General features: G+C 45.0%; 1 protein-coding gene across 3 annotated transcripts in view; it reads left to right on the forward strand.

The window, feature by feature from the left end:
* Positions 1-4,142: 4,142 nt before the first annotated feature.
* The window catches only part of LOC118909879 (putative zinc finger protein 56), a 28,551-nt gene continuing 15,023 nt past the window's right edge, over positions 4,143-17,670 (forward strand). Inside the window, exons 1-2 of one of the 3 annotated variants that reach the window (XM_057496414.1) lie at positions 4,162-4,299; positions 12,051-12,084. Coding sequence is in view for 1 of the 3 variants with exons in the window: in XM_036880657.2 (XP_036736552.1) it covers positions 4,285-4,299 (15 nt within the window). In the remaining 2 variants the exon portion in view is untranslated. Of the gene's footprint in view, positions 4,300-10,667; positions 10,722-12,050; positions 12,085-17,670 lie in introns of those variants that run through there. The other 2 variants (XM_036880657.2, XM_057496415.1) reach the window with 2 other exon arrangements.

Below are 17,670 nucleotides of genomic sequence, written 5' to 3' on the forward strand. Positions count from 1 at the left end.
GGGGTCTCCATCAGAGCTGTGGGGAGCCGTGCAGGGAGTGGCAGGCATGCCAGGTGCACTCCTCTGCAATAGCGGCGCCCCTGCCAGGCAGCTGTGTGTCAGCAGCGGTCTTTGGGTCTGGCCCAGGTGGCTATGCATTGGGTTGGGTTTCTGGTCGGCTGCTGGGAGCGCAGCTGCTCCCTCTGGCACTGCTGCAGGTGCTCATGGGCCTCTCCTGCGCAGAACTCTCCTGGGCTCCTCTGCCTCCATTGCTGCCAGCATCCGCGTGGGCCACATACGGGCTCTTCGATCGCCACCGTGGCGGGCTCGCACAAGTTGCTCCCGGTCCCCTCTTGTGTTGCCAGCGCACGTTATCTGCTCCTGGTCCCCTCCAGCACCGCTGCCCCTGGCGCGCGCTGGCAATGTCCCAGTACTGGGCCGGTGTGTCGGGGTCCAGACTCTTTGAGGAATGACTGGCAGGCTGCTTAGTGCTGTGAGGGACTTCAGAGCTGCGCTGCTGCCCCAAGGTTAAGGGTGCCTAATGTTCCCCGGGATTCCTAGCTGCTGGCTCAGTGTGCCAGGATGACTTCATCCAGCTGTGAGGTCCCTGTTTCTTTAAGAACTGCAGAAAGCACTCGCTTTTCTTTTTTCTTAGGGGCGCTGGTTGTGGGGACCTGCCCACAGGTTTTACTTTTCCGTTTCTCTAATATCCAGCACCCCGTGCACCTTGTGTCTGCGCTCCGGGTGTGGATTTCTGGAGCTGGTTGTTTAGCAGTCCTGGGCTTTCACTCCCTCCCCGTTGTGACTTGTTTCTTCCTGCCAGGTTCTGGGGTGGGGGAGCGTTCGGGTGCCGCCTGGCTGCAGCTTCGGGTGCCACCTGGCCGCGGCTTGTATCTTACCCCCTTCGTGTGATGTTGAGTTCTTGCAGATGTAGATGTATCCTGGCTGTTGTACTGTATCCACTGGTGTCTCTTTTAGGAATAGTTTGTATTTATTGTATTTTCATAAATATGTATGTTTTGGGGAGGAGATTTCCACTGAAGTACTCACGCTGCCATCTTCCCGTGATCCCAAAGTATATCCTTTTAACTTAGCAAAATTTTAAGGTTTTAGGTTACCACAAATATTTCTAGGCTGTAGATAGGTATACACACTGTAACACACAATTAAAAAGGTGTTCACTTGCCATACTTATTTATTTCACTCATTCATAACAACTATGCTAGATTACTTACAAGACCTTTACTGAATATTAGACAAAGCCAAGCCTTTAAGCATTTTATTCTTAAAAGTTTTAGCAGATAACATCAACTTAAATGACCTTAGGAAAACTTAGGCAGCTGATAACCACAAGGACATGCCTGCCTCAGCCAAAGTCAAATTAACATTAATGCTTAACATTTTTTATTAGATTTTCTGGAAGTTTTGGAATGCCCAATTTTCACAAGTGCTTGTTTTTAAATCAATTTTTATTAATACCATCTGGAGGTAGGAAAATATTTTTCATCTACACACCTAGACACACAAATATACAAACTGAGACACGACTACAGTCAGCAACACCTTCCACACAAAAACATATACACCGACAGACAAACCGATATAAAGACTTGAGTCACTGATATCGAATTGCTTTCTCTTCCTTCAACTTCCTGTCCGTGGCTTCCAGAACCAGAGGGTGGGAGGGGCGTGTTCTGGTGGGGGAAGCGGGCGGTGAAGGCGGAAGGAGAGGGGGAGGGGGTGGGGCAGCCACCGGAAGAGGAGAGCAGGACAACGGCATGGTTGAGAATGTAGGACTTTAAGATGGAGGCGACACGGGGGAGGACAAAGGATTAGAGATGGTGGTGGAGAGAGGGGGAGGGGATTGCGAGCTGAGGGAGGCGGGCGACTGAGGTCCTCCAGCAGATCTGAAAAGGAAGAAGGACTGGGCAGAGTAAGAGGCTGACAATCTTTAACTGGAGATCCGGCCAGGAGAACCTGGGTCATTGAACACTTAGCATAACGGTCTGGGTGGGAGGGCAAAGTTCAAAAAGTCTGCACATACGGGATTTCACTCCACCCTCTGCTCCAGTGGCAATATTTAATCAAGTCGGTGAGGAGGCGAAAATTGAAAGTTCCCTCAGGGAGCCATTAAGATTGATTGTCCAAGGGATACTGAGGCCCGGCCTCAGAGCAAAGAAAGACTAGCTTCTATTTGTGAACTTCCTGGGACAAATATAGAGTAGCCAGATTAGAAATGAGACACCACAGCAGGGTCTGAGCCTCTGCTTTTGAGGGCTGGTTCCCCATGTCTGTGTCACCCCCCAACTAATCCCGCTGAGAGAAGCGCCCAGCGTCCCATGTGTGCCAAGTCAGGGGAGACGTCCTGGGAGCCTGGGTGAGGGACGCCTCCCCCACTGCAGGGGGCCAGGGATGGGCTGGATGTCCGCAGAGGGTGGGCCGAATGCCCAGGGGCCGGGTGCCCCACTCTGGACGTAGCTACGATTTCTAATGGACCAGGTGAAATGGAGTTAGGGAGGGAAACAGACTGGGGGAAACTGAGGGACTCACTGGAAAATAGTCCACGCAGCGGAGAGCAGGCTGAGGTCCCAGTTTGGGGAAGGAGGGGTCAGGGCCACCGGTGGCCAGTCGGGGCCTGCGCTCACGCTCCTTCCCAGGATTTCGGCACCAAATGTAAGATAAATTCTAGCCCAAATAAGCAGTGACGAGAGGCAACAAAGGGCCAGGGAGTTTATTTGAGCGCAATTCCCGGGTGATATTCCCCCGTCTGGCTATCACAGGCTGGGGACTTCACACTCAGCAGGGCAGGCAGTGAGTTTTTAAAGAAGGCAGGGGAAGGCAGAGCTTAGATTTACAGCTGCGCCAGGATCGGCTAGCCTAAGGCACATTTTTTCAGGTTGGGAGGGGGCAGCAGCCGGGGACTTTCGCAGGTCATCAGTGTCTGTAGTGCTCCCCCCTCCCCTCAGTGCCTTCAACCTTACACCCTCCTCATGTCGGCTCTTTAGCTCCTATATTACTAACAGGAGCGTAGAAAGTACATTAATTTTAGAGGATTTTCGGCATTTAATTATAAAATTCAATATTTTGGAAAACGAGCAAAATTTGTCAGCCAAAATATGTCCCTTTGGCATAAGGATTACTTCATGCTGTTTATTTTTATGAAACAACAGATGTACCCGGGATGAGCTCTGAAAACCAAGCAGGAGTTTCCTTTTTGTAAGAGACAAGGTGTATTTAGAAGGGAAATCTCCAATTGTAAGGGTGTCCCCCTCTGTACCTGGGGTAGGGGTGGGTGTAAGCCTCCAGAAACTCTTATGAATGGGGACAGCATGGAGTTGAATCTGCGTAAGAACCGCATTCCTGACCCAAGTGCTTATTCTGATAACCGCCCCAAACCGACCGCATCCGCAGCGTCTGTGGTCTTCAGGTAGAGATGGGAGTGAAGGGGGGGTCTCAGGCCGTTTAGGGGCCTGGTCAGTGTGCCTGGGTCTTAGGCTGTATCTGTGTTAACAAGCTTATGCTTTCCTTTCTCCGAATCTCCCTCTTATGGGAGAATTGAAGACAAGAGGGTCCGAGTAGAAGGGGGGTACCCAAGACAGGGAACAGCGTGAGAGGTTAGGAATGAACAGTGGAATTACAGAATGCAGAGTTAAAAGCAAAGAAGTCAGTTCCGCTGAGATCGGAACACCTTGGTTGCCTGGGGTTTAACGCCTGGCGGGCAGTGTCAGCCCCCCTAGGGTCACCGCTACAGACCCCCGGCCCCGGACAGCGCCCGTCTCTGACGGACCCGAGCCTCCCCGGCGCCCCACACTTCCTCAAACCTCAGGGGGCGGAGCCGCAGGCCGCTTCCGGGGCCGCGGGTGCGCGGGGAGACGCCAGCCCTGCTGCGCGTGCGCCCTGGCCCCGTCCCGCGAGGAGGGCGGGTCCCGCTCCTGCTTCCGGGCGGCGCGGCGGCGGGAGGCGGGTGTCTCGCGTTTGGGGCCGTGCTGCCGTGGGGCCTCTTCCCGGGGCTCCCCCTCCGCGCGCCCGGTGAGCTCGCCTTTCCCCGCCGGGTGCCGGGCCTGTGCGCAGACCCAGCCCCTTGCAGGGCGGAGCCGGTGCCCGCGGTCCCCGAGTCCCGCGTCGGTCCTGAGACCCGGGCCCGGGGGGCGGCCTGGGCCCCGTGTCAGGGTCCTGCCCGCGGCCGGCGGGGAGCCGGGGGAGGCCCTGCCTCCGGCTGTCCACGCATCTTCTCCGGGGCCGTGAGCCGTGTCCGCACAGCGCCCGGTGGGGGAGGCGCCCGAGCAGCCCGAGGCCGAGGCGGAGATGGCGGCCGCCCAGGTGAGGGTGCGTCCGGCCGGGGCTGGGCCCGCGTTTCCCCCTGAGCTGCTCTGCGTTTAGAACTGGCACCCGGTTCCTTCTCTGCTTCTGACGTCCTGTCTTCCGAGTGTGCTCACCTGCTCTGAAACCTTTAAAAAATACAGCTCAGGCTTAGCTGTGTGGGGACCGAGGGTCGGCCACCCCAAGGTGAGCCTTTGGGACATGCAGATAATTTTCAGTTGCAAAACCATCAGGGCACAAAAGACTCAGGAAGAATCTTTCACCTCTCACCCCAAAACTGCGTGAAAAGAGTTTAGCTGGAGGCATCACTCCGGTGGGGGGGCACTGTCAACTTAGACGGCTGTACGTAGTGTAATCTGGGAGGGATGCTGGTGAGTCTGATGTTGAACCAGATAATCTGGTTAAAACCTCATTGCTGGTGTTTATGTTTGGCAAAATAATTTCATAAAAGAAGAGAATATACTTATAGGTAATTTTTGTGGGGTTTTTGGGCATAAATTTATGAAAAGCTTTTAGAATGATGTTTAGTAACATGCTTGTTTACATTCTTGATGTTGTTTTAAAACCTGAAATTGTCAGAAAACAGTCCTCCAAAGAATCTTAACCTAGATTTCTGTTAGGAGGGCGTTTTCTATTTTCTTCAGTTCTTGTCCGCACCGTAACAAAGAGACAGAGTAGTGAAGCAGAGTAAAAGTTTTTAAATTAATTTTTAATTTTTTAATTAAGGTGTCACTGATACGCACTCTTATGAAGGTGTCATATGAAAAACATTGTGGTTACTACATTCACCCTCATTATCGAGTCCTCCACCCCCATGCCCAATTGCATTCACTGCCCATTAGCATGTAAGGGGCCAGAGTCACTACTTGCCTTCTCTGATATAGTGCCTATCTTGTGGTTCCCCCTACAGCAAGTGTACTAATCACTATACACCTTCACCCTACCTCCCCACCCACTGCCTTTGGTTACTGCTTGGCCCTTCTTGGAGTCTGAGTCGCCTGCTGCTTTGTTCCTTCAGTTTTGCTTCATTGTTACCCTCCACAAAGTAGGGAAATCATTTGGCACTTGTCTTTCTACGCCTGGCTTATTTCACTGAGCATAATACCCTCTAGCTCCATCCATGTTGTTGCAAATGGTGGGATTTGTTTTCTTCTTATGGCTGAATAATATTCCATTGTGTATATGTACCACCTCTTCTTTATCCATTCATCTACTGAGGGACACTTAGGTTGCTTCCATTTCTTGGCTCTTGTAAATAGTGCTGCGATAAACATAGGGGTGCATCTGTCTTTTTCAAACTGGGTTGCTGCATTCTTAGGCAGGCTGTCATTTCCCCATTGCATATCCATGGCTCCTTTAGTGTATATTAATTGACCATATATCTGTGGGTGTATATCTGGGCTCTCTGTTCTGTTCCATTTATCTGTGGGTCTGTTCTGTGTCAGTACCAAGTTGTCTTGATTACTGTGGCTTTCTAGTAGAGCTTGAAGTCGGGGAGCATTAACCCCCAGCTTTATTCTTCATTTTCAGGATTGCTTTGGCTATTTGGGGTCTTTTGTGGTTCCGTATGAATTTTAGAACTATTTGCTCTAGTTTGTTGAAGAATGATGTTGGTATTTTGATAGGGATCACATTGAATCTGTAGATTGCTTTAGGCCGGATGGCCATTTTGACAATATTAGTTCTTCATTTCCATGAGCATGTGATGTATTTCCATTTATTGGTGTCTTCTTTAATTTCTGTCTTGAGTGTCTTGTAGTTTTCAGGGTACAGGTCTTCCATCTCCTTGGTTAGGTTTATATTCCTAGGTTTTTTATTCTTTTTGATGCAATTGTGAATGGAATTGTTTTTCTGATTTCTCTTTCTGCTAGTTCATCATTAGTATATAGGAATGCAACAGATTTCTGTCTATTAATTTTGTATCCTGCAACTTTGCTAAATTCAGCTATTCTAATAGTTTTGGGGTGGGTTCTTTAAGGTATTTTATGTACAATATCATTAATCTGCAAACAGTGACAGTTTAACTTTTTCTTACCTATCTGGATGCCTTTTATTTCTTTGTGTTGTCTATTGCTGTGGCTAGAACCCCCAGAAGTATGTTGAATAAAAGTGGGAAGACTGGGCATCCTTGTCTTCTTCCCAATATTAAAGGGAGAGCTTGCAGCTTATCACTGCTAAGTATGATATTGGCTGTGGGTTTGTCATATACGGCCTTTATTATGTTGAGGTACTTGCCCTCTATACCCATTTTGTTGAGAGTTTTTATCATGAATGGATGTTGAATTTTGTCACATGCTTTTTCAGCGTCTATGGAGATGATCATGTGGTTTTTGTCCTTTTTGATGATGTGGTTTATGATGTTGATGAATTTTTAAATATTGTACCATCCTTGCATTCCTGGAATAAATCCTACTTGATCATGATGGATGAACTTTTTGATGTATTTTGGAATTATATTTGCTTATATTTTGTTGAGTATTTTTGCATCTATGTTCATAAGGGATACTGGTCTGTAATTTCCTTTTATTGTTGTGTCTTTGACTGGTTTTGGTAGTAGAGTGATGCTGGCCTCATAGAATGACTTTGGAAGTATTCCCTCTGCTTCTACTTTTTAGAAAACTTTAAGGAGGATGGGTATTATGTCTTCACTAAATGTTTGATAAAATTCAGCAGTGAAGCCATCTGGTCCAGAGGTTTTGTTCTTAGATAGTTTTTTTATTATCAGTATGATTTCATTGCTGGAATTGGTCTGTTCAGATTTTCTGTTTCTTCCTTGGTCAGCCTTGGAAGGTTGTATTTTTCTAGAAAGTTTTCCATTTCTTCTGTGTTATCCAGTTTGTTAGCATATAATTTTTCATAGTATTCTCTAATAGTTCTTCGTATTTCTGTGGTGTATGTAGTGATTTTTCCTTTCTCATTTCTGATTCTGTTTATATGTGCAGACTCTCTTTTATTCTTGATCAGTCTGGCTAGGGGGTTATCTATTTTGTATATTTTCTCAAAGAACCAGCTCTTGCTTACTTTGATTCTTTCTATTGTTTTATTCCTCTCAATTTTATTTCTGCCCTAAGCTTTATTATGTTCCTCCTTCTACTGACTTTTGGCCTCATTTGTTCTTGTTTTTCTAGTTTTGTTAATTGTGAGTTTAGACTGTTCATATGGGATTGTTCTTCTTTCCTGAGGTAGGCCTAGGCCTGTGCTGCAATATACTTCCCTCTTAGCATGGCCCTCTCTGCATTCAACAGATTTTGCAGTGTTGGATTATTGTTGTCATTTGTCTCCATATACTGCTTGATTTCTGTTTTTGTTTGGTCATCGATCCATTGATTACTTAGGAGCATGTTGTTAAACCTCCATGTGTTTGTGGTCTTTTTTGTTTTCTTTGTGTAAATTATTTCTAGTTTCATACCTTTGTGGTCTGAGAAGCTGGTTGGTACAATTTCAATCTTTTTGAATTTACTGAGGCTCTTTTTGTGGCCTAGTATATGATCTGTTCTTGAAAATATTCCATGTGTATCCTGTTGCTTTTGGATAGAGTATTCTGTAAATGTCTGTTAAGTCCATCTGTTCTAATGTGTTGTTCAGTGCCTCTGTATCCTTACTTAATTTTCTGTCTGGTTGATCTGTCTTTTAGAGTGAGTGGAGTGTTGAAGTGTCCTAAAATGAATGCATTACATTCTATTTCCCCCTTCAATTCTGTTAGTATTTGTTACACATATGTTCGTGCTCCTGTGTTGGGTGCATATATGTTTATAATGGTTATATCCTCTTGTTGGACTGACTTTTCCAACTCCTGCTTTTTTCTCCCTATTAGTTCCATGAAATACCTTTTTCCATCCCTTCACTTTTAGTCTGTGTATGTCTTTGGGTTTAAAGTGAGTCTCTTGTAGGCAGCATATAGATGGGTCTTGTTTTTTTATCCATTCAGTGACTCTGTGTCTTTTGATTGGTGCATTTAGACTATTTACATTTAGGGTAATTATCAATAGGTATGTACTTATTGACATTGCTATTACTGGCTTTAGATTTGTGGTTTCCAAAGGTACAAGGTAAGTTCTTTGCTATCTAACAGTCTAACTTAACTCACTTAGTGCACTATTTCAAACACAATTTAAAGGGTTTTACTTTTAGTTCCTTTTTCTTCCTTCTCCATTCTTTATATATTAGCTGTCATATTCTGTACTCTGTCCATCCCTTGACTGACTTTGGGGGTAGTTGATTTAATTTTGCATTTGCTTAGTAATTAATTGGTCTTCTTTCTTTACTGTGGTTTTATTTTCTCTGCTGACAGCTATTTAGCCTCAGGACCACTTCCATCTATAAGCAGTCCCTCCAATATACACTGTAGAGATGGTTTCTAGGATGTAAATTCTTTCAGCTTTTGCTCATCTGCAAATGGTTTAGTCCCTGATTCAAATTTAAATGATAATCTTGCCAGGTAGAATATTCCTAGTTTGAGGCCCTTCTGTTTCATTGCATTAAATACATACATCATGCCACTTCCTTCTGGCCTGTAAGGTTTCTGTTTAGAAGTCTGATGATCGCCTGATGAGTTTTCCTTTGTATGTGATCTTTTTTCTCTCTTTAGCTGCTTTTAATACTCTTTCCTTATCCTTGATCTTTGCCATTTTAATTATTATATGTGTTGGTATTGTCTTCCTTGGGTCCCTTGTGTTTGGATATCTGTGTACCTCCATGGCTATCTCCTTCTCCAGATTGGGGAAGTTTTCAGCAATTACCTTCTCAAAGACAGTTTCTGTCCCTTTTTCTCTCTCTTCTCCTGTTACCCTGTAATACAAATATTGTTGCATTTTTATTGGTCCCACAATTCTCTCAATATTCTTTCATTCCTAGAGATCCTTTTTTCTCTCTGTGCCTCGGCGTCTTTGTATTCCTGTTCTCTAATTTCTATTTCATTTGCCATCTTGTCTACTTCATCTAATCTGCTTTTAAATCCCTCCATTTTATGTTTTATTTGAGATACTGTATTCTTGAATGTTTTTATCTTACTCCTGAATTCCTTCCTGAGGTCTTGATTGTTTTTCTGTAACTCTGGCATGTTTATTATTTTTATTTTGAAATCTCTTTCAGGAAGATTGGTGAGTTCAGTTTCACCTGGCCCTCTTTCTGGTGCTTGTGGGATTTTGGTTTGAACCAGGTTCCTTTGACGTTTCATATTTGTATGTGGCACTCTGTAGTGCCTGCAAGTTCTACTTTCTGGAGCTTCTCAGCCCCTGGAGCTATGGCCGGGGTCGCAGGTGAGTGGCAGTGGTGCCTGTCAGGAGGAAAGATCTCTTTCTTGCTTCCCGGCTGCAGTGCCTGCCTCCACTCCCAGGGCCAGTGGGCCAGTCATGCAGGGAGGAGGCTCAATGCTGTTGTAGCTCCTGTAAGCAGGGCCGCCCTGTGGTTGGCATGGCGCAGTTGTGGGGGCAGCCAGCTTGCAAGCCAGTGCTGGCAAGGACGAAGGAGCAGCAGTCTGCATATTGCACTGGGGGTCCTCACAGCTGCATTTCCAGCCAGGGGAATGGAGTACCTGAAGCTCCTGAAAGTTCCCAACGTACTGGGCTGTGTGTGCCAGGACAACTTAGTCCACCTGTCCTTTCTGCTGAGCAGCAAGCCCCATGCAATCCTTGCCTCTTTAACAGCCGTCTTGCTGTTGGGAAGTCTCTCAGAGTGCCTGCCTTTCTTTTATTCCAGAGCAGCCAGTTGTGGGTACCTGCTCTCCCCAAGCATCTGAAATCCCAGTCTTTCCAAGTATTCTGCCTGTCTTAGCTTTCCAACCACTCCAGTCTCCAGAGCCGCATGCTATTCAGGTTTGTGCTCCCAGAGCAGCTCTCCAGGGCTGGGTGTTCAGCAGTCCTAGGCCTCCACTCCCTGCTGTGTTTCTGTTCCTCCCTCTGGTGAGCTAGGGTGGGGGAGGGGCTCAGGTCCCACTGGATCATGGCTTTGGTACTTTATCCTTTTCCGTGATGTCTAATCTGTTCTCCAGGTGTAGGAAGCCTTCTTTCCTGTTGCTCTTTCAGGGTTAGTTGTATTTGCTATATTTTCACATCATATGTGTTTTGGGGAGAAAATTTCTGTCTCACCTCTCTTGTTGCCATCTTTAAGCCTCAGTAAAAGTTTTATTTAAAGTTATGCACTTAGAGAGAAGGTGTGGGTGAACTCAGGAGGTGACCCCTGAAAGGTTTGGGGTTCCCTCTTTTAAGGATTTTTCAGGACTGTTATAAAGGGCTAGGGGTATGGACTTTTTAAGTGGTCTCAATGTTTATCTTTGATGAGAGACATTATGTCTCTTCTGTTATCAGTCCTCCAGGTAATTCCGCAAAATTAACTTTACACAAATTTACTGATATGGTTCCTCCTCAGGATAGCAGCTGCCCTCTGGGAGCATATCAATCAAGATTGCCTGCCCTGCCTCCAAGGTGGGCTGAATTGTTTTCTGTTTGTTAAAGAATATATTAGGAATCTTCCTACCCCCCTGGGTTTTAAAATGCAATCTTAGCTTTAAGATGGAATCTGTCCTGTTTTTACTGTTCTGTTTATATCTGGGCTTGTTTGGAAAATGAATCATGATGGTTGTCTGCTGTCAAGGTTGCAGATGACTTGATTAGAGGCTGGAGGAGGAGGAAAACACAGCATATAGTTTAAGTTAAAGAATAAGCTGGGCCTTTTAGCTGGCTACAATAAATCTTACAATGCATGATGTAATTCACAGAGTGAAGACATGGGCTGTGCTCAGATACTTTTCTTCCTCTGGGGAATATCTGGACATTCCAAGTTGCTTCTGGCCTTTGGAGCTTCAATTGATTAGCTCATTAACTCTGAGTCTTTTCTGGCATTCTAGTTTTCACTGGTTAACTTTCGGAGGCCCTTTAGTGGTCTTTACTGGCCTTATTCTCTTTAGTTTTCACTCGTATCTATTTTTCTGCCTAACAGTTCTGCATTTTTGTTATTCAAAAATGGACCCATGGTCCTGGGCCAGGGCCTTGTTGGAAGTGCAGACTCAGCCCAACCCTGAGCCCCCGAATGAGCGGCTGCATCTTAACAAGATCTCCAATTCCTTGTACTCTAAATTCTGATTCACTTTCGAATGTTAGGAGTACATTTCTAACTCATCAAAACTCTCCATATAAGACATATACACAAGTAAATCTGTAGGCTGTAAATGCAGCACTCAGAACTGTATGTGCCTGTGTCCCTACCTGTAATGCATAATTGATCTTGAGGAAACAGCTTTTTCAGTGGTTCTGTGGGTCATAGGTCATCTTCCCTGAGAATCAGACAACACACTCAGGGCATCTTACTGTGCTGGGGGGGGTGTCTTTGGATAAATCTATAGATTACCCGCAGTTAGAGTCAGTTCTACTAACTGTGTCTTCTCACTTTAGGAAAGATTATGACCTCTGCTGAAGGCCAACCTGTAAATGCTATTTATTTCAGGGACTGCTCACCTTCAGGGTTGTGGCCACAGAATTCTCTCAATGCCTGGACCCTGCTCAGCAGGAATTGCATCCAGGGCTTATTGCTCAGAATTCAGGAAAAATAATAGATTTGAAGAACTATGGTCATCATTCAGTGCTTATGAATTAAGTTTTACCAGCTTCTCTGACAGTTAAACATAGAGCAAAAGCTGCCTCTTATATGTGACCTTCGTGCTTTTATTTGTGATCTTCCCCCTCCGGATGCTGTTCTGTTCCTACTGCTGGTCATGACTGGGGTGTCAGTATTTACTTATGTTTACTTTTCTACAGAATCATCTGTACCTGTTGGCATTGAATTGTGCAGGTGAGTCAAATTTAAGTGAAGCTGGGTTGTGTAAATCAGTCCACTGAACTAGTATAAAATTTTGGCAGCATTTTCTTCCTCTTACATGCATCTCTGAAAATCCTGCTCAGGAGATTTAGGTCTTTGCTTGTTAGAGTAGGCAGTAAGATACAAGCAGCAGAAAGGAAGGGAGAGGTGAAAGCCAGTAGCCATTCTAGGTAGGTTTACACCCTCTCTTTGCCTAAAAAGAAATGAAAGACATTTGGGAAATACCCAAGGGTGACTCCTGCTCAAAGGACACTGAGACTTAGTTTGCGAATGACCTTTCCTCATTCTCAGATCATTAAAATCTGCCCTGTCCCCGACGGTGGGTTTTCCTGTCTGCATTAGAGTCGGAGCCTGCACAGAGCCCGAGCAGTGAGCTGATTTGAACCTGCTAACCCGGCCCTTCCACTTCCTGTAAAACCGAGCGTTCAGATAAGCGGGGCTGGCCCACCCCCACCCCCACCCCGGATGCCCGCGCTCTCTGCACAGCGCACTGTCCCCTTGCTCAGCGACTCTCTCTCCTGTCCCTCCTCGCTTTGTGTCCTTGTCCGAGGGTGTGGAGGAGGGGGAGAAAGACCCCTCCCGGGACCTTGCTCATAACTTAATGTAGGAGTAGCTGTAAGTCCAGGGAGAGGAAATCCCGGGGCGAAATACCTTTAAAAACCAAAATCAGTCAAAGGGAGAAATAAAGTTTAAAAAAATCCGTTTATTGCTCACAAACTGCAGTCCTGGGCTTTCTCCTCTGTTCTGGAAGAAGCCAGCAAGCAAGCAAGCAAGCCCCCTCCTCTTAACCTCTCAGGTTCAGACGCGCCCTCGCCCTCGGTTGCCCAGGTAATTACCCATTGACATGGAGATGAACTTCTCTCCACCCTGGAGGATGTGCAGATGCAGTAAAGCCAAGTGAGATATTCTGGAAATGTAACAATTTTACCCACAGGCCACCCCTCCAGAAATCTCACTTTACAATCTACTCATTCCCCTCCTCCATCCAAACAAACATACAATAGCAACAGCAATAAAATCATGATAATCCTCAAGCCAGAGGATTCGTCCTATGCAAATTAAGTAAATGTACTTTACAGCACAATCTCTCATGAGAGCACAAAATATGTTTCTACACTTGTTTACACATTCCTAACAACCATGCTAGATTGCTTACAAAACTTTTACCAAACATTAGACAAAGTCAGGCCTCTCTTAAGCACTTTTTTCTTGACAAGAGCAACACAAACTAGAGGATTCAGCTAGGTTCAAAGTCCCATGAATTTGTTTGGACCATATTGTCTGAATAGAGTCAGTCAGTGCATTTGGGTTATAACTGCCAGACTAGAAAAGTTTTCTCTGATTGGACATGAGATGCAATTAATGGAGACATTTATTGTGGTCATACTGATTACACTTGTGGTCTGTAGATTTTTGTTTGACTTTTCCCTCCTGAATTTAGGGAAACAGCATTTATGGAAAAGGTAACTTTCTGAGTTTTATACAATAGGTGTCAGGATTGAATGGTTTTGTGATCATCTATTTGATTGAAAAATAGTCTAATATCAATTCAGAAAAATGTTAATGAAATATACAAGAATTTATGCCTTGGAGATTCAGTTTTGTGCATATGTCACTAATATTTTAATATCTTTCAAAAGCCATCATCATTGCTTATAATTTTATATATATGGGTATTAGGAAGCATGTGGTATACAATCTGAGAATAGTCATAATTTAATTTCTACCCTACACTATTTTATCATGCTGTATTGTTTCAGGTCTGTAACTTGGGATATGGCATGAGTTTATTCAATAGTTGCTATGATGGTTTCCAGTTCAAGTTTTTTCCTGGCGTCAATGCAAGTGAATCTTTTTACCCCCCTTCTCAGGTCAAGCCATTCTTCCCTTCATCAAGTTCATCTCAGTCTGGGGCAGGTTCCTGTAGTATTAAACTTTCAAACCATGCATCTGCATTTATTAAGGTTTCTAATTCTTCATCCATCATTGATTTTGGTCTATAGAACAAACCTATGCATATACATGGAACCTTGTTAAGTTCAAATTGTAAAATTATCACCAATCTAAAACCAAACAACAAAGCTATGACAAAGTATCAACACTAAATGCACATGTGTATCTGACAAGCTAGTTTAGGGACCAAGGGCAGGCTGCCCCAAGTTGTGCCGTTGTGACGTGCAGAGTATTTTGAGTTAAAAACTGTCAAGGCACAAAAGAATCTACAAGGTACCTTGACCTCCCTCCCTGTCCCCCAACAACTGCATAAAAAATGAGGTGGAGGAGGTGCCCCCGGAGGCGAGCTCACACCATGGACAGCTGCATTAGAATGTGAACTGGGCGGGTGGGCTGGGAAGCGTGTGCCTGAGTCTGGTTCTTAAAATTTCTCTCAGTACTCCACTAGTTCTGTGTGGCCTGTCAAGTATTTTGTTTACCAAATCTTTACTCTCTTCATAGCCCTGTGAACTGCTTCCCTTTTCCCTTGATGTCTCAGGCCCCTACCCGCTTCTGGGGTCAGGATGACGTACACCCCTCATTCTCCCTGACTGCAGTGGGACCCATATCTGTGGCTTCCCCAGACATAGGAAGCTAAACTTTGGCTCTTTTCCCCTGTTAATCTGTCTCAGTTTCATTCCTAGACCAGCTAGAATAACAGGGGTAGAGGAAATTTCTTCCTCCCCAACAGTGGCTAACAGGCTCCACTGTGTAGCTCACAGTCTCATGCACTGGTTTTGTACCAGCCAGGCATTTTCACATGCCATGTGCTGCCCCAGCCAGTACCGGAATTCAGGCAAATATTTTAACCCATCTGTGTCTAAGTTCCCTTTATATTTATAATGTAATGGTAGTTTGGGTGTCTAATTTATGAAGAATAAATAAGACACCACACATACAGTCTTCATAGCACTGATCGATACATTGTAAGTTCTCTCTGAAGGCTATGTATTCAACTTTTGAAAGTCTCTTAATAAACACAAAAAATTTAAAAACTATGAACAAATGGAGAATATTGGAATTCAGTTGGCACTCTGCATGGAGCCTGTGTCTCTTTTTTCCATGCAGGATCCCTTGGCTTTGAGGACAAGTATCAGTCACTGAGAGCTGACGGGATGGCTGCCCTGCCATGGGTGTGGCACTAGGGATGATCTTCTTTCCCAGCCTCTACTTGGAATCATGAGGAATTTCTCTCTTTACCATGATCTCTTCTGGCACCTCACTGGGGGCAGGATAAGATGCAAATCCTTTGTCATTCTCTCCAAATCTGAATTCTGCAGACAACGGCAGCTTTTGGGTTGAGACATTTCCCCAAAGACATTAGATACAGACTTCATTTCTGTGATGATCGTAGTGTGGCCAGGGCTGTGTCCATTGAAAGCACCTGCCTCCTGAGTGTCTCCCAGGCCATCACCCATCAGCCCCTGGACCCCCAGGTGGGCGGAGCTGAAGGGGAATGCCCCGGGTTGCATGGGCCCCTCCAGCATCCTGTGCTGGATTCTGACCATGCTGATCCACGCCATTTTCCCTGGTGGCGTGACTGGCAAGTGGATCAGCACGAGCATCACCAGGAAACGACAGTGTGGGCGCTGCTCTGTTGGACTGAAGGACAAGATCGGAGTCTCCCTGTTTACAGCATTGCTGCCACACCTGGACATTGTGTGTGTGGGGCTCGTGCTCTGGGCCAGAGGCTCCGTTGTTCTCACCCTGTACAGGGGCTGCCACACGTTCACAGGACAAATATCCCCTGCAGATCTTCCCCCGAGTCCAGAGCCACCTGGAGCATCCTTGCTCTGCTGAGGAAATCTGTAGCTTTTTACTCTAATTCTCTCATCTTTCACATACGCTGGGCTCTTATTTAATCATCCCATCGGGTGATAGTGAACATGTCTGCACTCTTTGCTCTGTTTTTTCCATGTCAGCCCCTTTGTGCTCGTGACCTGCAACTCTAGTGTATCCTGGTTCTGCTTTACCTGAATAAGGAATAAAAAAACACTCTCATCTTATCAGAAACATGAATATTGCATGTGTTTTCACAATATCCAGTTGTTGACTCACTCATTATGAGGCAGGGCTGGGATGTGGGACAAGCATCAGGATTAATTTTTCCTGTGTATGATGAAAAATGCTGGGATACAAACAGTATAGTAAGAACAGGAGGGACTCCATACTAAGGCTAAGATTCCATTTTAAAAACCAAGAAGTTAGGAAGTGAGATTCCTAACACATTTTATGGTCATCAGCCAATAACTGACCTCAGGCAGGGTGAGCAGTCCTAACTGATCTGTCCCCACTGCTTGAGGGGAACCACCATCTTGGGGAAGAACAGGATCAAGAAATCCCTGTGTTAAGTTTATCTTACAGAATATCTAGAGGACAGGCTGGATAATGACATAAATGTCTCTCACTGGAGAGAGACATCATGAGACCACATGTCAAAAATGTTTAAAATTACATGGAATGAATTTTTAACTTCCTACTTTAACTCTTACATTTTATTATGTGTCTTGAGAGTAATTGAATGTAGTCAAAACAATTGATTTTCACAGGAATGTTCAAGTTTATGTGTGTCTAGAATAACAATAAATATTTGGGATTGGATGTATTAACTCACTGTGTGCTCTTCACAGCACTGTTCTATTTCCTCATTTTGTTTTCTGTGTTAAGTTTTTAGATTATTGTTCAATCTATTTTTGGATGTTGTATTTTCTGTACCTCAAAGGTCTTAACCTAGATACTGCTGCATACTTTGAGAAACTGATCAGTGTGGAGTTATTTAGTACTTTTCACGATGCCTTGATAATATAAGAGAATAATTACATCTATTCACATCCCTCCAAATTTTTTTTTAATTGCTGACGTGTATTAAAAAAATGAATTGCTATGCATCAGTGGTCATCCGTGGAGGACTAGGTAAAATTCCACAGACTGAACTGCCTCTACACAATTCCTTTTCAAATAACGGGAGAGTGTTGGGCAGACAGCTCCTCCCAGTCACTGTCCTTAGGGTGGCTGATATTGTGACCCGGAACATCTAAATCTCTTACCCCTTTTCCAGTTCATATAAATGGAATCATAACATGAACCCTGCTATTTTGATTTCTGACACGTATTGTTTGTGATTTATTGGTGGTGGTGTTAGTGATCATTCATTCCTGTTGGTGGTTGAATCTCACTGTGAAGTCATGCAGTTGAGTCACACTGATGAAGCACATGTGAGTGATTTTCTGTTTGGCCCTGTTGTGAGCAGCGCTGTTTTGCAAGTGCTGGAATGTGTGTCGACTTGGTAGCACTTTCCCTTTGATCTATGCCCAGTTGTGGTGATGTTGGTTCTGAGGTTTACATCTGTTCAGCTTTAAGAGACAATTTTCCAAAAATGTGTGTGTTTGTTTCACACCCAGCAGCAGGTGATGATATTCTTGGTTTACTTGCCTCCTCATTCCCCTGTGATGTTCTCTGTCATTTCTGTTGTAGCATCGGGTGACTGTGCAGGGGTCCCTGGTGGTGGCTTTATTTGCACTTGCTTGATGAGTAAGGAACGTGAGCAGCCTTTCCCATGTCTATTAA

Source organism: Manis pentadactyla (assembly GCF_030020395.1).
Source record: "Manis pentadactyla isolate mManPen7 chromosome 15 unlocalized genomic scaffold, mManPen7.hap1 SUPER_15_unloc_1, whole genome shotgun sequence".
Taxonomy (NCBI): Eukaryota; Metazoa; Chordata; class Mammalia; order Pholidota; family Manidae; genus Manis; species Manis pentadactyla.